Source organism: Cheilinus undulatus, linkage group 2 (assembly GCF_018320785.1).
Source record: "Cheilinus undulatus linkage group 2, ASM1832078v1, whole genome shotgun sequence".
Lineage (NCBI taxonomy): Eukaryota > Metazoa > Chordata > Actinopteri > Labriformes > Labridae > Cheilinus > Cheilinus undulatus.
This window is the reverse complement of record NC_054866.1, coordinates 39,280,611-39,302,743: the sequence shown is the minus strand read 5'-3', so window position 1 is coordinate 39,302,743 and position 22,133 is coordinate 39,280,611. Positions and strand designations below refer to the sequence as shown.

At 38.8% G+C, this 22,133-nt stretch overlaps 2 protein-coding genes across 4 annotated transcripts in view; one reads left to right on the top strand and one right to left on the bottom strand.

Moving 5' to 3' along the window:
* The window catches only part of LOC121521052 (integrin-linked protein kinase), a 21,935-nt gene extending 7,711 nt beyond the window's left edge, over positions 1-14,224 (bottom strand). For both annotated transcript variants that reach the window (XM_041804772.1, XM_041804778.1), the window contains exons 1-2: positions 14,116-14,224; positions 12,694-12,923 (exon numbers count right to left, since the gene is read on the bottom strand). In XM_041804772.1, coding sequence (XP_041660706.1) covers positions 12,694-12,782 — 89 coding nt within the window. In that variant the 5' untranslated portion in view covers positions 12,783-12,923; positions 14,116-14,224. The remainder of the gene's footprint in view (positions 1-12,693; positions 12,924-14,115) is intronic.
* Positions 13,004-22,133, top strand: rrp8 (ribosomal RNA processing 8). Of its 2 annotated transcripts, none has more exons than XM_041804762.1 (8): positions 13,004-13,058; positions 16,080-16,200; positions 17,624-17,888; positions 18,021-18,867; positions 19,554-19,683; positions 19,765-19,871; positions 19,978-20,074; positions 21,798-22,133. In XM_041804762.1, the coding sequence occupies exons 2-8, from the start codon at positions 16,093-16,095 to the stop codon at positions 21,909-21,911; spliced, it is 1,668 nt and encodes a 555-aa protein (XP_041660696.1). In that variant the 5' UTR covers positions 13,004-13,058; positions 16,080-16,092; the 3' UTR covers positions 21,912-22,133. The 2 variants fall into 2 exon arrangements, with proteins under 2 accessions (XP_041660696.1, XP_041660688.1); XM_041804754.1 differs by lacking the exon at positions 13,004-13,058 and adding an exon at positions 15,813-15,986 and having other exon boundaries at positions 21,798-22,131.

Sequence of the window (22,133 nt, the reverse complement as noted above, 5' to 3'; positions counted from 1 at the left end):
GGTATTGTGCAGATGCAAAAAAAATAACAATCTTGCACTGGATTCTGGTTTTGGAAGACTTGCAAAACGAATTCTCTTTTAAACCACAGCCTAAAAATAATACAAAAAGGATATGCCACCACATTATAAAGGGAACTTTTTGTTACATTCTGGGGTAAATTATGAGTCTGCTTAACAGTATTTATGCAGAAAACTTAGAATTTGATTAACAAGAATATATGGTTACAGTGAGTTCCTGAGTGTTGTGACAGCAAGGGATGTTTGTCACAAATGCTGCTGATGTGATTCAAGTCTTCATTAGGGATGCACCGTGCATACTCGAGTTTTGCTGATATCAGATAAGAAAAACACTTTAGCCAACAAAGGTTTGTTGGTCCTTCCTTTAACTCCACCAAATTATTAAGAGTACCAGATACCAGCACCATTCTGGTATAGCAAAATCAGATTTATTATTTTTGATATTACCAGTTCAATTCAAATGATATCAATACCTGTTTTGATAGCACAGCAACAAAAATTTCCCTTGAACACCAAAAACTAGTGAATTTAGTCTTATTTTAATATCCAACCTGCACATAAGAAAGGTTCACTAAACATTAAACATCACTAAACATCACATACACATTAAGAAGAAGTGTATGCGGGAAATCTGCTCTCCGTAGTAAAAACATTTTATGGGTTTCTGTGTTTTTGTAGAACTCTCATCAGTTTCCAGGTCAGGATGTAAAGGAAAACTTTAATGGACCAGGAGCCATCGCTGTCCCTCCTTTCTGTGCTCTATATGTGTGCATCAAACACTAACATTAGCACGTGTATTTTTGGGAGATGCTACAGCAACTTCATAAAACTTATTTTCCAACTGTGAATTAAACAGCAGGGATGGACGCTGTGACGGACGGCAGAGCAGAGAGGTACACAGTGCAGGCAGAAAGAAGCACGTCTTCAGCATCATGCAAACACAACTGTGAATCTTCCTTCATATCTGAGCAGAGGTACTGTTGTATTTTAACTTCTTTAGAGTGTAATGGCTGTGAAACAACAAACAATCAATGACATCTCTCTCCGTATCACTATGTTTTAGTAAGAGGACGCCTGTACTAACTCTCTTTGATCGCCCATTGCTGTCTGTGTCATGTCTCTCTCTCCACTCACAGCATATTTGGGTTTAAAATACAAATGTATGCATGTTTTCCTCCGTCAACACATTGGTATTTTCAGTACCACTGGAACATATAAATAAAAATTTTAAGCCCATGGTATCAAAAAACTAGTGAAAAAGTATCACAGTATCACTATTTTGACTGGCTGGTTTTTATTAGCTGTATCAGCAGAAATGTTTTTATATGCAGATATGGACTACTGTCTTTTGAAGCTAATATTTTCTGATACCGAGATTCTGCTAATAATATTGTGCAGCCCTTCACCTTAACTAAGAGTTAACTTGTTCAGTCTTGGGAGTGACACTGAACTGAGAAAATTCAACAGCACTGCAAACTACATTTATTAAAATCTTAATTCAGTTGAATCAACAACTGAAAACTGATCAGTACAAACTGAATGTTCTGGCCTTCATAAGGCTGCAGGACTAATAGCAGATGTGTTGTATTCACGTGCTATAAACTGCATATTGATTTGCTACTGCGGAATGATTTTCCACTTCACTCATGAGGAATTACTGTCATCTTTCTCTGAAAAAGAGAAGTTGGTTCAGCAGCTAACAGGCCTCTGGCGCTCATCATTTTCTCTTTGTCTCTGTGACAGTGGCAGTGACACATGTAGGACAGAGTGCTCGATTACATGGCAGAGTGACAGATGACACACATCCTCAGAGAAAGAGATAAAGATACAGTAAGTGCTGAGTGACAGATTCAGTCAGGAAAGGAAAAAAGATACGGCACACTGAGCGTTCACTGTCGTACTCTGAAGGCACAGCAACACTTCCTTTCGCACAAAGACGCTCCAGCTGCTGAGTGTGATTGTGTCATTTCTCTGCCCAGTCACAGTCACCTCCTCCTCTTTTACTAAGTTTCCTCCCTCATCCGAATCTTTCCACTCCTCCATATGTCTCATTCAAATCCATCTTCTCCCCTTTCTTTCCACTGAAACAGCTGGTCTGTGCTGATGATATATTCCTCTCTCCAGACACTTTCCACTTGTTGTTTGTGCTGAGACACAGCACAATCCTCCTGTTAATGGACTTCTGCACTTGCCCTGAGTTATGTGTAGGCAGACGGCATGATAATGTGATCTGAGGACTGAGGGAGTATTATCAGTCTGCAGGAATCTGAACCCTTTGCTCCCCACCCTGCCATCAATTCACTGGCCTGTATTCACACATCCAGCAGCGCTCAGCTCAAAACAGCATCAAGAGCCCCACAGAGAGCCTCAGTCCCACAACACACTTCTATCTGTGCATCTGGGTGACCTGCTGCAACCACGCCACATCTGCTCCATGAGCAATTTCCTCTGACACCAAAAGGGCAAATCCTACAAACTAATTAGTCAAAGTTTATGAGAGAAAACCTCCCAACAGACTCACTTCTATAATTTTATTAGTTTTCTGTGGTGAGCTGGTGGCTTTTTAGAAGAGGAGGTAGAGTTGTAAAGTGAAAGTCTGTATCTTTAGAGGCAAGAGTGCAAACACAAATACTATTTTTATCTAGCTTATCTGCACTAAAGATTAACCCTTTGAAGGCTACTGTTTTTATGGTTTTTTTATGGGTTGAATCTTTTATAAAATACTCTAGCCATTCTCTGCTTCAGTTCATCCAATTCAAGGATTTTGGTACGTCTTTTTTAATCTAATAATCTGTGAATTCTGGTATTTGTCAGTCTTCTGGATAAAGAAAATGTGATATCATGCAATCTTATAAAATCTTCTTTAAGCCCCGGCTTTTGGACGACAAACATTTTAGTCATGTTCTCACTTTTTACATCTTTGTTAATTTCCTTTTTTAAGAAAAAATATTGGTTCAGCTTCAACTGACATTCAGTTTGAAAGTCAGAAATTATTGAGTTATTTGAAAGCGGAACTGTCACATGAAGCGCTTTCCTTGTTTAAGATATCTACACTTACATCTAGACTATATTTATACAACACCTCTTCCTCCTTTGCCCTTTGTCCTGTGACCTCACGGCCACAAACTTCCTTTAGCTAAATGAGAAAAAAAATGAGATTATTTTATTTGGGCCAGGGCATCTCACTATTTCACCACATCTTGGTCCCCGTCCCTCTCCGTAAAACATGCAAAAAAATCTTACTGTCATATTTGATTCAGCTTTTAACCCTTTACCTACTGAGTCTAAAAATGGCGATCTGGACTTATTTTGTTATTATGGCTGTAAAATAGTCAGGAAATGCCCTAAGTCTGAGAGCTTTGGTCCCTTTTCCCAGGAGTACTTGAACTTGACTTTTCAACATCTGGTTAATTATTATTGCACATTATATGGAATTGTCAGCAGTTTAAAAGAAGAAAAACACAAAACCAGATTTGTTTTTCATGGCTTTTATGAGAAGAAATTTTGTTACTGCTCATGAAGTTTTGATTTGACATTTGAAATGTGAACCTATACATGTTTAGAACAATCACCAGTCATTTTTTGAGTCTAGGACTCTGGGTGTGCAAAAAACAGCGCAAAAGATAACTATATACATATAAATATAACTCAACTATATGCCTTTACAAATAAAGGTGGAAAAATGCATTCTTAACATTCTTAAGTAACATATTGTTATTGCACATGACAGACACGCACAAATGTCACTATCAATGCTATTTTTTTTTTTAAACAAAACGCCACTCTCACTCGCTCTCCTTTTACTCTCTTCCTTCACTCTCCTTTCTCACTCGTCTTCTGCCAAAGCTGCCGTTTTCGTGGTGCTGTTCGACATTACCATAATATATATACCACACATCATATATTGCCGAAAAGCACAGATTACCAGAGCTCTGTCAGCGTTGGAATTTTTTAGATTGAGTAAACGTTCGAGGAGTTACAGTGTTGAAAATCCATGTAGCGGTCGTGCGATTCTTCTGGTGTTTTGCTATGAATGCCCACGTTATATGGTTGCAAGTACTATGATGGACCATATACGTGTGCATGTCCACAATTCCCAGCTTTCCAATGCCGTTAGAATTTTTCTGATCGGACAAACTTTGACAGAGTTATGGTAATAATACTCCAGACATATAAAACACAGCGCTGGCGTTGGGTCAGTAGGTAAAGGGTTAAGTCTGACAAACAAATCAATCAGGTTGTTAATGTTAGTTTCATGCAGCTCTGTACAATCTCCAAACTCAGAACAATTCCCTGCACCTCCAACCTAAAAAACACATCCTTGCATTTATTTCATCCTGTCTCAATTACTGTCATTCACTATATTTTGGTATCACAAACTTCTGGTTTATCCCAGCTTCAATGCAGCAGCAAGAGTCCTTACAAGGTCAAAAAAGACGGATCACATAACAACCATTTTTCCTACCCACACTGGCTACCTGTCACCAAAAGAATCAATTTCAAAATCCTACTGTTTATAAAACAGAGGTGTGCGACAGGATGATCTTAGATTATGAAGAAACAGAATTTATCAATGATCTGCCAGAGCACAGAAATCACCATATGGCATGTTCTATCTTTGCAGCTCCACGCTCCCTCATCCCTCCTCTTCTGCTTCCCAATGGAGCTATGATTCTATGGCAGAAATTAAAGTAAAACAAAACATTTAGTCCTTAAAAATAGCTTTAAACTAGCTTTAACTGCCCCATATGGAAATGCTACATGGTTTTCTAAACTGTCAAGAGGGCGAAAAAATATCAATGTGCACAGTCTGCACAAAGTTGGCAAATGTGTCCCCAACAGGGAAGAGATGTAACACAACAGTCATCGTAGATAAGTGTGGCAGAGGAAGATTGAATCTTGTTGTTAAAATAGTTGCAGTCGATATTATTCTGCCCTCCCTGTGTTTTGCATAATTATTAACATGCCTCTATGTCTGTCCACACAAGGTTTACCACCATAAAATCTATTAGAATTTGGAAAATGGATGTCAAGTGCTTAAAATATTCAGGAGAACACCCCCAGAAGGAACAGCCTTAGAACTGTGTGGAAGTTTGAGTGAGCTCATATTTTGAGCAGCAGGAGGCAGGCGTCCTGTCTTTTATTTATTTATGATGATAGCTTGAGAGATTATGTAAAGTTTACTTAATTTCACAAAAAGTTGCTCATATTTGATAAGCATGATTCATTTCTCACTTTTCCTTTTATCATTCAGCCCAAACGATCATTATTTTCATCCCGAGCTCACTTTGTCAAGCAGTTAGACAGCACTCCCCTTTGACAGAGGATAAATTCCTCAAAGTGGGTAGCCAAGGTTTGACTGACCCTAGCTTTATTTGGCATGGCTTTCCCACTCTCTCTTCCTTATTTCCTACTCCATTCATAGTCCTGTCCCTTTATAATAAAAGCCCTTCAAAAAGAAAACCATTCAGCCCAAACTGATAAACAGAAAAAAGCCCCCAAACCACCCAACATGTCACAGAATCTACCACTTTCACATCCAGAGAAGCTTATCCCTCTGGTTTCTGTGTGTATTTCTATTCAGGGGCTCTTTTTATAGGATAGATTTCCCCTTTAAGCTTGCTTCATCCCCACAACCCAAAGGCACTTGAGTGCCAGGGTTTTCTCCTGCTCAGCCCCTCCACACAGGCTGCGGTAATTTATTTCAGGCACTTCCACCTGCCAACAGCGCTCAGTTTGGCAGACGGAAAAGCCAGAGGAAGAGCCCTGTCTGCACCCTGTATGTCTCTGGTCCGACATCCCCGCCAGGTCATATAACAAGACTCAGATAAAGGAAACAAGCTCACAGACACATTTTAACAGAGGAAAGAAGATCAACAGAAGAAGAAAGGGTTTCAGAACACTTTGCCAGCATGTAGTAAAACTGTCGCACTGGAGGATGATGGTGAAATTTCTTCAACTGGTGAAATAAACTTTATGGAGTTTACCTCGTGATTCTTTTTTAACTAATTTGTTTGTCCCCTTTATTTAGACAGGATAGGACAGTGAACGGAATCTGAAACTGGTGGAGTGAAAGCAGGACAGGGAAGGAACCACAGGACTGATTTCAACCTGGGTCACCCACTTCTAAGCCAAAAGCCTCTGGTGCTTTGGAAATCACCACTCAGCTAACGGTGTCCCTCTTTTTTCATTCTGTTCCCTTATCAAACATCAACAAGTCATTTCTGCTCCATGATATAACACTGAACATACACTAAATAGAAAGAACATAATTCTACACAAAATATGGCTAAATACTGATTTGATACGGACCCTGACAAATACATAGGTTGGTTGATATGTTCAGCTGACGAGAGCGTCTCAGATACACCAGTGTTCATGTTTTTGTTTTCATGAGCCTGCCCATGTCAAAATTTGCTTGAGGCAATGATCATTGCACAGTGGAGCATGTTCTGACTTAACAGTATACAATGATCTCAACTAGGGGTGTAACAGTATGGAAAAATTTCACTTCGATACGTACCTTGGTTTTGAAGTCATGGTTCAGTACGTTTTCGGTACGGTAATTAAAACAAATAAATAACAGATTTTTTTTTTTTTGTATTAAACCAGCAAGCTGCAGCTGCCAATAACATCAGTGGTTGAGGAGTACAAGGTAGCTAAAGCCCAACAGGTGATAATGCTCTACGACAGTAACGAGCCCGTCTTGGCAGTTAAAGAGGTTAGAGCCGTGTGAAAACCGAGGATAACTTTACCTATGACGCAGCTGCAGACATGATGGAGTCCTCTTTCTCCCCCCCTCTGAGGCTGACAGCTGAAGGTACTGCGTTTAAAGCCAGAGGACCATTGTTAGAATAAAAAAGATCTTAAACCATGGGAAATTCAAAACCGGCTGGTGAGACTTTTGTTGTTCCTACTCATTACAGTAACATTCTTGTTTGAGTGGTGCCTTTTCAAATGCTTTGATTGGTCCGCTGGACAAAGTGCTGTCAGCAACACACCGGCTAAATAATGTCAGCGCTACTGTTGTTGTCTTTGTCCACTGTTGTATTTTACTGGGAAACCAAGTGTTCCTAAACAGGACACTTCTATCTGGGAATATTCAGGCTGTTGCTGTTGTTTGCTGTGGTTGTGTGTTTGCCAGGACAGTGTGTGATAGTGAGCTGTTCTCTGGTTTTACGTCTGTGTATGAGCTTCGCTCCATGTGTACCTGTTTGGTACATGTCTGCCGAGAGGCCCGTACCAAACAGATATGGTATGAATACCCGTTCTCAATACTTTCTGCAGCACATGAAGCAGAGCCTTGCAGCTGAGCAGACAGTACCATATAAACACTGGTTGACAACAAACAATGATGTTTGCCTCTGCTTAGTCATAAAATAGGTGCACAATGCACTTACAAACGTCTCGCACGAACATGCACAATATTTGCTGTCAGATTTATAGTCAGTGACATTTCCCCTTTTTTACCTCCACCAAGGAGGTTATGTGATCGGGTGGGTTTGTCCGTTTGCCCCCATGAAAAATGTGCCAAATCTTCTCTGCCAATGCCAAACAGCTGATTTTGCTGATGCCACTGACTATTGTTTTGAGCTTCTGGTACCCCCAGGTGCTGCCAGTCAGGTGCCTGATTGGCAGCACCTGTGAGCATGGGCCCTGCTACAGTGATCAGTAGATGTCTGCTTTAAGAATCGGCATGCCACGTTTGACTGATCTGGATAGGGCCTGTCAGTTGGGCAACTTCAAGCTGGTGTTCTGCAAAACCAAGTTGGAGTGAACCCTAGTACCATCTCCAAACTGAAGGCCAAGTTCCATATAACGGGGAATATCAGAGACAGGCCGCAAAGTAGGTGTCCCAAGAAGACAACACCCCAAGAATACCATTTTCTCACCCTGTCAGCAAGAACTCTATCCTCCAAGATGACAACACTCGCCCTAACAGAGTGGGGTTTATCAGAGACTACCTCCAGAATTTGGGAGTGGAGAGGATGGAATGGCCTGCCAGCAGTCCTGACCTTAACCCCATTGAACACTTGTGGGGTCAGCTTGGGTGTGCTGTTTGTGCCAGAGTGACCAGCACAACCACGTTGGCTGACTTGCGACAAATGCTGGTTGAAGAATGGGATGCCATCCCACAGCTGTGTGTGGCCAGGCTGGTGACCAGCATGAGGAGGAGGAGCCAGGCTGTTGTGGCTGTGTATGTTCTTCCACACACTACTGAGGCTCCTGTTTGTTAAACAAACAAATTGTTAAATTGTCAGCATGTCTTGTTTCTTCAAACTTCAATCATCCAATCCACCAAACACCAAATAAGAGTCAATGGCAGAATCAGCTGTCTGGCATTGGAAGAGAAGATTTGGCACATTTTTCATGGGCGCAACCCACATACTCAGCTCTGCTGCTCATCCCACAAATGCATGTTCCTTACATTGTGGCATCATTTAAAAGGGTAATAAACAGGCTTTCCAATGGTATAAAATTTATTGCCAAGAAGCATTGTTACAACAAAGAAATAATCTACTAAACACAAATTTCCTTACTTTTTGTTTTAAGTTTAGTTATCTTATCTGTTCATAATACAAACAAGCTGTATCAGAGCTTTGTTTAGTATGATAAACTGTGTTGACTTTTTCACAGCTCTGCTTATTCTGAAATCATGTCTACGTGCTCCAACAAGCTGCTTCACCTCTGTCTGGTTGCAACACTAACCACTGCAAGGTCACACATTCACAGTTCTGCTCATACATCACAGGTTTATTCATTAAATCTGTATTCATACTGAGGTTATAATTAAAAACTTGTAATCACACAACCTGGTTCATGTTCAGGTTCTCTTTTTGTACCCGCAGGTAGATTTGAAGCCAGCAAGGTATACAGAGACATCTATTATGACACAAAATTACAGAACAGATGTAGTACTGAACAATGCATTTAAGAGAAGGAAAACAATGTAAGACATACTGAAACATTATAAAGATGTAAAAAAAAATATGCGAGTGTCCAGGGTTCCACCAGTCAGGGCACAACTCCTCACTAAACAAGCTGAAACATCAACAGCACGATAAATTCTAGAAAAAAAATGTGACCTACTCTCCAAAACAATCGTGTGAAAAGTAAAGCATTCTGCTCACATATTCAGAGATTTCTCTGAGTCCACATTTGAAGAGAGGATAAATACAGCCATCAGAGGTATAGTTCACGCTTTTAGGCCAAAGAAACACAAAAGCACCAAACTAAGTATTTAGTTTGACAACAAATACTGGTCAGCTGGGAAAGTAAATAATTGATGTCAGAAATAGTGCCTTATTTTTTCTAAATTTGTAATTAAAAAAAAAACTATTTCCACACATCTAGGGATGAAATTAAAACATATTTTTATTGAGAATGATACTTAACGTGTTTTGAAAAATAGAGTACACCAAACAAAATCTACTGCCGGTCAAGACTCATATGACTGTTTATGTTGATTGCTATTTGACTTTTGTCTGACAGTCTTATACCCAGACATCCTGCATTCAATCTTTTTTATACAAACAAGAACAGAAAGAAGTCAGACAGCTAATTTAAAGTACTTAAACTTCAGTCAGCAACTCTGAGTTCAAATAAAGAAACAACTGACTAACTGGAAACTACTTCTTTTAAAATAAAACAATGTTTTTTAAGATATCTTTCGGCTTTTGTGCTGTCATTGATAGAGGAGGACAGTTGATAGAGTCAGAGACAGGGATGAGATATTGGGGGGAGACGTCAGAAAGGAGCCACAGGCTGGGCTTGAACCCAGGCCATCTGTATACACGACCTACAAATTCTAAAATTTGTGTTCGCCTACCTTTGTGGCACGTTTTAATGATTGGATATTAAGGATGCACATAAACATCAGTATCAGATTAAATCAGCCCTGTTGACAAACAACGCCCATTGGCAAATAATTTCACGACGATTTTTTAGTCTTTCCAGCACCATGACAGACTATGCAACAAAAATACTGTCTCGGCCAACAGTCTGGTCATACTACAGGTTGTTGGGGAGGTGGGTCAAAGTGTCGATCACAAATACAAAAGACTCATCCTGATGTGTCAAGAGGAAGGCAATAAGGTCCGGCTCTCCTTCAAATCGAACTTGAGGTATGAATGTAATAACATGTCAAGAAAATTAGCCTAGTTAACCCAGCCAATAACTACAGCTTCACTGTGTTTACACATAAACCCTTCGGGGGGAGAAAAGTGAGGAGTTGTGTTATGTCAACTTGGTAAATGATTAAAAAGATAAGGAGAAAATGCTCTCCTACTGGTAGACACCATGATACATGTTGTTGACACCAGGTCAGGGTGTCAAACTAGACCACAATGCAGGAAAGATTCAGACATGCTGGTCTTGCTGAATCGAGGTCGTGGGGCATCGTGGATGTTACGTTGATTGTGTCACACTGCAAGAGCGTTTGTCATTCCTGATGCACATATTCTGGCTCACTGTTTGATGACGAGCTACAATGATACAGTTGACCCAAAATCTGGCTGAATTCACACACAGTAGTCTGAGCCAGCCTTAACCTGGAATTTTAAACAATGTACATGTAAGGACTCTAATTTTCACAATCAACTCATCTTTATGGGATTTATTTGTTTGTGTATGTGTGTTTAATGTTTGGATAAAGAAAACCTGTCGAAGGTGTACATTTGGGCCCCAGGCAGCTTTAAGTAAATGCTGAATCTTTTGGTTTGGGGCTCAAAATAAAAGATTTTCAAGACATAACTATCCTTGGTAGAATGGATTCATAATTTTCTTTGATAAACAAAGGGAGATAGGTTGTTGTTGAAACAATTACAGCCTTAAAAACTTGTTTTTTTTCAGCACCAAATATGACATGATAGTGAACCAAATGGCAGTGAATGGGAAAAAAGAAGGTAAAATGGCCTTCTAGCATTTATTTCAAACAAACATAAAGTAGTGTTATTGAGAAAAAGAGTTTGAGATGTTTACTATACTGTAAACATTTTGGAGAACTTGCTTGAAACTTTGTAATTAACTCTTCTTGACTTTATTGAAATGTTGAGCGGAAATTAGCAGAGCTATCTAATACCGCCGGGAGACGAATACCGGAAGCACGTAGGTGGAGGAGGGGAGGTGATGTGCTCCATTTCTCTGTAGAAAAATTCACTATTTGGCACACACGCACAGACACAAAGATTCCCTGTCTCGTCGTCACACATAACTCTTAAAGCCCTGCCCCACTACACTGCTACAATAATCTCCTCCCCCTCTCTCTGAGTTTTGGTAGGTGGTAGATGGGTCCCTCGGGGCCTCTATGTTATTCCTTGTAAGGAGATTCAGCATTCCTCTACTACTCTTTGTCTGGGCACTACATCAGTCTAAACACACCATTATCCAGGAGCTCAGAAGATGTTGCAGTGAGGATCTGATAGGCTGAAATATGGCAGGTTTACTAAAATAGTGTCATGAGAGAATTGGCAGCTCTGTAAAGGGAAGAGTAAGTGTGTTCTACCCCCGCTGTAGGAAGATATATCAGCTGGAAAAGGGAACTTGACATGTAATCAGCTAATGGACGAGTCACATGTAGGGGTGGATGGATCCACGTTGGGTGGATGAAATCATTCAGTCTAACAAAATGTTAATTTCTTTTAAATAAGGAAGTCAAAGTCTTTAAAAATAAACCAGACCTCTTATTTCTGCATAAATGTGAAAGTTTTGATGAATCCTTTTGACATTTTGACATGGATGCCCAATTCTCATTTTATTCCAGCAGTGGTACCATTAGTACAGTATCAAGATGCATTATGGAAAAGAAACCGCAGTCTTAGCCTTCCTCAAGTGCATTTCTACGGCCTTATTGCAAATAAATCAGCAAGAGTTTAAAAACAATTTAACCAGATGTTAATGTGATTAACCTCCTCACTGCAAATATACTGAAATAAAGGAAAAAACAGAGGGAGCAGCAGCAAATTACACACCCACCATAATAAATTAACTCTTTCCATGTTTGCTCTGAAAACAAACAGCAGAAGTCTAAATCTGGGGCAGACAAACCCAAAAGAGAAACTTCCAGGGTGGCCACTACTTCTTCAATGAAGAGCTATGCCAAGTTTTTTTCCAGAGTCAGCTAAGGATACAGACGTTAAGCGATGAACTGTAACTACCAGCCAGCTATTTTGTTTACAAAACATTTGAAATCTCACAGAATCCTCCAATATTCTCCCTATGTACTTTATTCATGTTGCGACTATATCTAATTGCAGCAACAGCAAAAAGCATGATTAACTCTACCATCAGGGCAAGCTTCCTGTCCAACATGACGCTTTAGAATTACTCCACTGGCATTCAGGACATAAACATAAGCCCACAAGGAAATGGGTTCAATCACAGGCCAAGATCTCACAGGGGACTAAAAGGGCGGGCTCTGTGCCTGTGCCAAAAACCAGGCTTCAAAAACCAACATTCAAAGAAAGCAATGATACTGCAGTATATGACACATTTCCTTGATGTGCATTATCAGCATAACCAATTCGTGTTGTGGCAAGTTTTGCAGAGTACATAAAATTGTGCAACATCAGTAAGAGGCAGCAAGATAGAGACAGGAAATCTGTTTGTTTCTGTTTTATTGGAAACAAGTAATATCCTAATAAAAGAAAACACGTTCACTAATAAACCTTTGCTTACCCTTGATTGAGGTCGTTCTCAGTGTTGTCCAACCATAAGCGAACTGCCACTGCATTGCCTTCCCGGCACTGCGTGAAGATATCATCCATTGTCACAGCTTGTTTTCTCTCTTATTACAGTGAAAGTGCCGTAGACTTCGACCCAAACTGGAACAGATGAAAAGGGCAACCCGAGGGGTTCAGCAAGGTCCTGGTCAGCATCAGTCCCTCATTTGGGACGATCGAGGATGCCTGAAAATTGGATGGAATGTAGATATTTTTTGTGTGTGTAATCACATATCTAATCAATCCTATCTCCAGACAGGGAAATCCTCTCTAACAGCCTTAAAAAGAAGAAAGCCAAGTCTCCAAAAACCCTGGTGTTAGGTAATCTTATCCAACTTTGTAATACTGTGTGCTCACAGCATTGTGACTCGTATTTTATGATTTAAAAACCAAACCACACCCTTATTAACACTATGGCTAAAGGGAGATGGTCAAGTTTAAATATCTCACTTCCCAAACTTTATCTATGGTCAGCTTATTTGTTGTCTGCATTGATGTATCTTTGAAAATACTGGAGACTACACATAATGGTATGACTAACAAGAATGCTTATCACCTAACTTCTGCTGCTTTACTTCAGGGAGTAGGGATCATTAAGATATTAGACTTGAAGACCAGATTTGACCATCACTGCTGGCCCACTGACTATAAGCTGAGGCAACGACATGATTCTGCATTTTATTCCATACTCTTCAGCAGTGGGGGGCAATGTATTGGGAAGGAAAACACTAGTGTTTGCAGATTACTTTTTGTTTGTCCTTGCCATCCTTGGAGAGGGGGTTGAAAAGTGGATAAACTCTTCGGACTGAGCAATACGTAGTTGTACCTGCGTATACCCTGCACCACACGATTGAATGAAGGGGTGAATATGCTTGAACTGTAAGTTTGCGTAAAACAGCCACTTCAAACGTAACGAAGAAGACAACACAACTAGAGCTACAGCCACCAATGAGGAGTTTACATTAAACCTATTCCAAGCTATTAAACAGAACATGGCAACACTCTGGAGGCACAGTATGAGTTCACCACTGGCGACTTACTGCCTTCACTGCACTCTGACTACCTGCTATCAAGCTAGCACAAGACAGTAGCTCGTATAAGTGAGTTAACATAGCTGGTTATCCAATAAACTACAGGGTGTACCATTAAAAACATTATTGCCCTCTTGTAACCAAAAGTGGGTCGTCAATATCGCCAAAGCCGGAAACCTCGACATGACTAAATAAGATACAACAGGCAGGTTAAGCTAACAAGCTAACCAACTGTTCCAACGCCGCTGCCTCCGTTATAAACGTTAACGTTACGGATTTAAATACTAAACAGACAGTGAAACTGTTCAGGGTGACAGTAAATGTGTTCCCATATGGATTTAACTTACCAGTTATATCCGTCCGTTGCGATGTAATACAGTTACAGAGCGCAGAAGTTGTTAGCAGGTTATCCAGTAGATTGAATGCTGTGGGACGTCCACACCCTCACCACCACCGGCCTCCGTAAGTTACGTGGTAACGTTGAATGGAAGCAGAGAGCGCCGCGCCCCCTACAGGCAGCAGGAAGCGAAAAAATTCACAGCCTCAGGTCATAGTTTTTTAAACCACAAGTAAAGCCAAATGAATAAAACAAATGGACTTAAATAAAAGAAACAAATGAAGCCAAATCAATAAAGTTAATGAAGCTAAATTAATATGATTAATAAAGTCACTAAGATAAAAAAAATAAGGCCAAAATACTTCAAACTAATAAATCCAGATAAATGAATAGAACAAATATAGCCAAATACATTCATGCAAATAAGCCAAATGATTAAAAACAAATAGAGCCATTTACAAAAAAGAATCAAAAAGCCCCAAAAAAATTAAAATTAAATGAATCAAACAAATAAAGCTAAATATAAAGCCAAATTAATTAAACAAACAAAACAAAAAAATGAAACAGATAACGCAAAATAAATGAAGCAAATAAAGCTAAATTAACAAAACAAACAAAGCTAAATAAACTAAATCAGATAAAGCCAAATAAATAGAAACAAAGCAAAATTAATCAACAAATAAGGCCAAATAAAATAAAGAAAGCCAAATAGATAAAACAGATAAAGTCTCATTTTCAAGTTTAGCTTTAGAGGTTATGTTGTTGTAAATATAAATGGAAAAACAGCTGGAAAATGTACTGCCTTTTCATTATTGTTGTATTTTTTTTGGGGGGGGGGGGCAGTGTTTTTCTTTGTAACTGAAAAATTGTTTAGTGAATCATAAAAGTTAAAACAGATCGTCCTCACAAAAAACAGCTCTTATTGCCAACAGTTAAATTTAGTATCTACACGTAGTAGTTCTTTCCTTTCTTAAATTCAGATTTTAACATTTTATATGTTTCTAGGGTTGCAATTCAAGGCAGTAATTCTGTGTATCTTTAATGTTAAAGTAACCCTTGTTCAAAAGTACACTGAGATAGTCAGAAGTATAAATCTGGATGACAGTAATAACTGAAACACTTAGGGTTTATCAGATTCGTTGACTTTGTCCACTCAAAAAGTGCATTTAGTGTAGAGTTGAAATCTAAATGTATAACAATTCTTTACTAGTAATGGTTTGCAAACTTTTTAGAGGTGCCTTGTAGATGTATTACTTAGTGTGTTAAGGCAGGGTAGTGCAAGGGATGGCCTGGCTCCTGTCTTAATGCTGCCAATGAGTCATTCTGAAATATCAATAGACTGTAAACATTAAAAAAAACAAAAGCCGTGGAGGACCCTCGTGCAGTCAGGAACAAACACCAAATATATCAAAAATTGAATCATTATCATAATAATCTTAAATTCCTGGATAATGTTTTGTTAGGCTATATTCCAGTGATTAGTTGATATTATCGGCTGTAACTCTTACTTTGAAACTCTTATTAAAAATAAACGTAAGAAAAGAAATAGAAACTTCAAAGCACTATCAAAGAAGTTTCTGATATTATAATAAGCACAGTTTCCTGTCCCTGGTAAAATGTATAACGAACGGAAAGAGGACAGGTCAAAACTTCATTTCCCATCACGCTATCGTTTGTTTACGTCATCAATAAGCGCCTGTAGTCGTGTTTTGCTTCTTCCATGCTCATGAGCGAGCCCAACGTGGCTTTTTCCTCCACAGTATTTTATTTCTTCACATATTTAATGCTGACATGTTCATTAGTGAAACCATTTGTTATAAAAATTGAAAACAACCAACAAACGTTAAACGACGTGAGAATCAACTCGTGAAGAGTCACTGGGTAAATAAGCATAGGTTTGAGTCGATAACACTGACAGTAAATCGTTTTATTTTCGTGTCTTTCAACAGTGATTTGAATCTCTCTCTACCATAGATCTCGAGGAAACATGTTTATAGAAGAAGAAGACTGGAGTGACGATCCAGACGCAAAAGTCCTGAGTGAAACTGTACACAGAATCTCACCGAAGAAGGCGAACAGCAGCACAAATGCTCAGGTACGAATGACTGCAGTTTATACTGAGATAACTGTGGTGGTTTACGACCATTCATTTATACGGTGGCGAAGTGCATCGATTCGACGCTGTAATGAGGCACAGTTTAAAGTTAGTTGGTTGTTGCTTGTTTGTTTTTTCTCCGTGTTATGACTGGAAAAGTACAAACCATCTTGTTATTAATGACATACAATTAGTTTTGAATCAAGATCATACAGAACCCATGAGCCGATATCAGAGGTCGTAGAAGTCGTTAATGGTGTCATAATATGCAAGTGGTATTTACAAGCAAGGTTGTTATGGTTACCTAAAACTAACTAAAGCTAAAAGGCAAAAAATTAGTTTGGTAAACTGAAACGAAAATAAAAATGACGCTTTACAAAAAAAACGAAAGTTAACTAAAACGGTATTATATGCTTATTGAACGGATCTAAATTAAAATCAATTTCAGACAGAACTTCCTTAGTTTAAATCGACAGCAGCTTACTGACTGACATGTACACCCAAGCCTGGGGTGTAAAATGGCCTGATTTGATTCGTTAGTACTTCACACATTTGTAATTTAGGTCTTAAGTTATACTCAATTAATCAAAGTTAAATAAATGAAATAAGGATAATAATAATGAAGAGTAGTCTTTCTGAATGTTTTTCTTTTTTTTTCTTTTTTTTTACATTGTATGACATTTAATTTTTCTGGCCCTTTTGAGGTCACTCCCATTACCATTGTCCTATGATATGAAAAAATCTTAAACTAATGCCAAAACTTAAAAAAAGATACAATAAAATAGAAAAAAAGCATTTTTTTGCATGATAAAAACTAAAATGACAAAACAGCAGTAAAAACTAATGAAAACTGAACTAAAATGAAAAACAAAAGTAAAAACAAAATAAAACAAAACAAAATAATATGCACCTATGATTTAGCCAGGTGAAATTTGTATTTGTTAAGGAGCACTTTTGCATTGGCTTTTTATATGATTAAACTGTGCCTTTTGTGTGTGTGTGTAAATCCTAAATACAAGACAGTTGCCTAGTTTGATTTGTAGTGAAAGTTTCAATAACAGAAATGGTTATTTACTGTTTTACATTTGTAATTAGTAGTTTTTTAAAAGTATCTCTTCTTCTCCTATGTGATTTGTTATTCTTATACAACAAAACACCTGAGTCAAATTGATTGGATGTGTAATAAGCAGCACTAAACAGAAACATGAACATGAATCTAAAACTGAAATACACATGGGGAAAAAGATACTGTGCAATAACATAATACTGTTATTTGACTGGTTGTTTCCCACAGGAGTTTATTTTGCAACATAACAAACTTTAAATAGAAGCTCCTCTTTGCTTTTTGTTTTGATATAGAAAAAAATCATTGCTGCATACCTTAAGATATTTAATTATATTTTCTGTATTTATCTCCTCTCAGCCCAAGCCTGTTGGGAAGAAGAGCCTGCTGCGGACGCTGCAGACGTTGGGATCAGTACCAGAGTGGAATAGGGACGAGCATCAGCAGGACAGTGACAGTGAGACAGAGGGGGCTGTGTCCCATGGCAAGAAGAAGAAAAAGAAACGAAAGAAAAAGAGAAAACAAGCAGTAACTACAGAAGTGCAGGCAGAGAACGGTGACATACATCAGACTCCAGAGGAGGAGAAAGTTGTAGCAAAAAAGAAGCGGAAAGACAAGAAATTTGGTGAGTAATAAACCGCTTTAAGGTCTGAAGTTAATTCATTTAAGGGGTTGGTGTTTAATTTAATAACTCAGAGTGTATTAAAGTTCGTAGATTAAACTATAAGATGTTAGTTACATTGTTTCTTTCCTACAGGGGACCAAAAGGTTAAAAGAACGCCTGCAGGCGAAACAGAGGATAAAGAAAAAGCTACATCTGTAAAAGCAAGTGTAAACACAGCAGAGGGCACACAGAGACTGAGCAGACAACAGTGGAAAAACAAAATGAAGAACAAGAAGAGATGTAAAAATAAATACAAAGAGAAGAAGCCAGAGGAGGCAGTAACCAAAGCAGAATCAGCAGAGGAAAACAAACCAGAGGAAGAAGTCAAAACAGATTCATTTAACAACAATAATAGTGACAACATCAGTCAGACACCAGCCAAGAAGAAGGACAAGGAGCGTAAAGCACAGAAGAGGAAAAAGACAGAAGCGGACATTGATGTGTCCTGTACAATTGCAGCAAAGACACTCGGCGAAGAAAAGGATGGCAAGGTTGAAAAAGGTGCAACAGGATCCAAACAGAAAGTAGCTGAGCCTAAAGAGGAGATCCCAGATGAGCCACAGTCCCCAACAAAAAGACTGAAACCAGAGCTGAGCAAAGAACAGAGTCTAAAAAGAGAAAAGCTTCGTAAAATTCTCAACAGCCAGGAAGAAGACCCTCAGGAGAGTCCAGCTGAGGGTAAAGAAGAGGCAGTAGGACAAGAGCCAGAGGTTAAACAGGACCGCTCCTCCTCCCTCAGGTCCCGCATGGAGCAGCGTCTGGAGGCGGCTCGTTTCCGATACATCAATGAAGTTCTGTACAGCACGACCAGTGGCGAGGCCAGGCGGATGTTCAAACAGGATCCACAGGCCTTTGGGATCTACCACCGAGGATACACGGCACAGGTTCAGAGGTGGCCTGCTAATCCTGTGGATGCTATTATCTCATACATTCGAAAAAGGTGAGATGTTGGACTGAATTTTGCATTTTAAACGTGCTTCAATGTTTGTTATTTCTTGAATTTATTGGCGGCATTTGGTTGTTTTTTTTTAATCTAAGGATTTGCTGAAAGTAAACTGAGATTATACTTCATTCCTCAAAAACATATAACAGAAAGAGTTAAAAAGTCCTTTGACATAAAACGCTTTTTATTTAATTGTGCCTTTATTACATTAATTCAACATATTTGAGTCGTAAATGTTATCAATAATCTGAGTCACAGGCTTGTTAAAATTTAAATCCTGACATCGGTCAAGCCAGTGTGATAAAATGCATCTTAACGCCTCTGAGTTGGACAGACTTGTTTAGTTTCAGCCTCTTTCTGACCTTTATAATGGACATGCTATTTTGTTTTTAGTCCAGATCTTCCATTACCCACCCCATTTATCTGGAGTGTACAGTAAATCCTTTAAATTAGTCTGCTCAGGAGCGAGGGGTAATGCTGAGATGATGCTGCTCTGTGGGTGTTTAATTGATGTTTCATTTAGCTGCTGGGAGACGATGGTGGTGTAAATGTCAGCAGTTTTGGAGAAGATAAACAACTACAGCAAACACAACACTGGTGGTTTTTCTGTTTGTGAATATTGTACCTAACATATCAAGATTTGCTGTTCCTGTAATATTAATGAAGGTGGATTTTTATTTCAGACCCCCCTCTCTCGTAGTCGCTGACTTCGGCTGTGGCGACTGTAAAATCGCTCGCAGTGTGAAAAACAAAGTGCACAGCTTCGACTTGGCAGCTACTTGTGAGCTTGTCACAGTGTGCGACATGGCTAACGTGAGTGTGTAGATCTCTGTATGCTCATTAACTTATATTCTCTGTGATTATATGAATATTTAGAGGATTTTCTGCGTGCAGGTTCCTCTTCCTGACAGCTCTGTGGACATCGTAGTGTTCTGTCTTTCTCTCATGGGAATCAACCTGGCAGATTTCCTAGCAGAGGCCAATCGTGTCCTAAAGATGGGGTAAAACATGTCACATTGATTCAGTACAGGAAGTGCAGTTATATCTGTGTATATGACTTACACATAAACTATGTCTTTGTACCTACTTTGTGCATTTTTTTTGCAGGGGTGTCCTGAAAATAGCAGAAGTGGCGAGTAGATTTGAGAACGTGCGGAGCTTCATCACTGGGCTGGCAAATCTCGGATTCAAGATGGTGTCCAAGGTGAGACAGCATAAAAGATTACATTGTTTTTACAAGGGCCAAAAATGAGTGCTCTGTTTACCAAGTCATACAACTCAATCTGTAGTCGGTGCATGTGTCCCCATTTCTTTATTATGGTTAAGAGGTCAGCTTGTGTAAAGTGTGGAGGAAAATAATTTTTAGCATGTTCGTTTATAAAGCAATGCAGTCACATGTTATTGTGTCTTTAGTTAAGGCATTCTACTCCAAATTGCTCCCACTGCTGCATCAATGCTGTGTGACTGTATAGGGATACTTATGAACGTGACAGTCAATACTGACGGCTAGAGATGAAATGGTCACTGGTATTAATGATAACTGTGATAACATTTCCCCAAGGTAATAATAGCGTTCATATTTTAATTATCAAGATAACTGTTAGGGATCAGCACGCTTTAGTATCACAGGAAATAATGTCCAGAGGGCCTTTTATGTAGGTTTGGTCGACTGAAGAGATATAAAACACATCAGAGAGGAGGAGGAGGCATTCCTGTGTCTTCTCTCTGGAGACTCCCCTGCCTGCATCACTCACTGTGACAGTCTCAGAGCAGAGACACAGACAAGACAAGTGGGCCTGAGAAGCACATTAGGCTTAGACTAATCAATTCATAAGTGCAAAACACATCTGTATTATGAGTCAAAATAATGCAAATTGCAGTAGCCTGCCTTTGACTGACAGCTTGATGGAAAATAAAAACCAAATAATTTCAGACTGTAGGAGTAGCATACACTCACCAGCTTTAGCAGCTCCTCTTCTGTTCAAAATGTCCATTAAAAGCACTCCCAAACATTGGAGTAGCCTCTGTTAGTTAGAAATATTGAAGAAATCTGTGTTGGAATTGACAGAATAGCTGACTAGCAGTTATATTCATGGTGTGCTCAAGGACAGTTGGATTATGCAATTGTAGTAGGATGTGTGTAAAATGTCACGTGTTAACTGTAATACATAATAAAACAAGAAAACTGATGAAATTGAATTGTGAGGATGAGAAATGTGTTTGGTTTTTCATCAAAACAGATATAACAGATGGAGGCCTGAGCTTTTTAACTCGAGATCTACTCATCTCATTCACTTCTGCTAAAAACAAATTGTAGTTTGTCTTTCCACCAAACAACAGATAAATATTGATACTCGTGGTATTGATAAAGACTTGACTGATAAGGAGCTTTGGATTTAAAACATGCCTTGTAGATCTGTTTTTCCTTGATAACTTTGGTAATTTTCTGCCCCATCAAACAAAAATAATTAAGTTGTTTAAAGCATGTGATATCAAAAAAGTATCAAACTTTGACAGCCTTGTTAACAAAGTATCTTTTTTTGATGCTCATTTGATAAAGTTTTCATGTCGACTTTTAATTGCTGTTTAAACCAAAACAAAAAATTTAGGACAAATTTATCGTGATGTAGAACTTTACAACCATTAAATCTCCCATAAGCCTCTGCAGTCAGTGTGTGAACAGCTGAGTGTGACATGCAGTGTAAATGTGTTTTAAGTAGTCAGACAACTGTAGCACTAGTCAAGCTCAAGGGCATTTATAAAAAGTCTGCGTTAATTGATTTGAGGTGAGATGTACAAGATATACAAAAGCTACTGAGACAACCCAGTCTGAAAAAATGTAAACTCGTTAGCCTGTTCAATAATACACCCATTTAGTGGCAGATTCTCATCAAAGAATGATTGTTTCTGTTTATATCTCTCTTTAGGACACAGAAAACACTCATTTCTACTCATTTGAGTTCTTGAAGTCAGGAAATGCTCCTGAAAATGTGAAGAAGTTTGGTCTGCAGCTGAAGCCCTGTGTCTACAAGAAAAGATGATTTTATGTGAGAGGACTTTTGTATTACTTTGAGTTTTCCTCACTTTGTTTTTGTATGTGCAGATGTAAGTTTTTATATTAAAAAAATTAATTACAATCACTCTCATTCAAATCTCACAGTTGTCATTGTCTAATTCAGATTTCTCTTTTTCACTGCCCCATGTTAAAGATTAGCAGTGAAATATTTCTCTGCAGTGTTTGTTGTTATTACAATTTTTTCACA

Excerpts from the sequence above, each read along its gene's own strand:
- rrp8 (XM_041804762.1), top strand. The coding sequence starts at position 16,093 with ATGTTTATAGAAGAAGAAGACTGGAGTGACGATCCAGACGCAAAAGTC. Across the intron at positions 16,201-17,623 it reads ACAGCAGCACAAATGCTCAG|CCCAAGCCTGTTGGGAAGAA; the intron begins GTACGAATGACT and ends ATCTCCTCTCAG. Across the intron at positions 19,684-19,764 it reads CAGTGTGCGACATGGCTAAC|GTTCCTCTTCCTGACAGCTC; the intron begins GTGAGTGTGTAG and ends TTCTGCGTGCAG.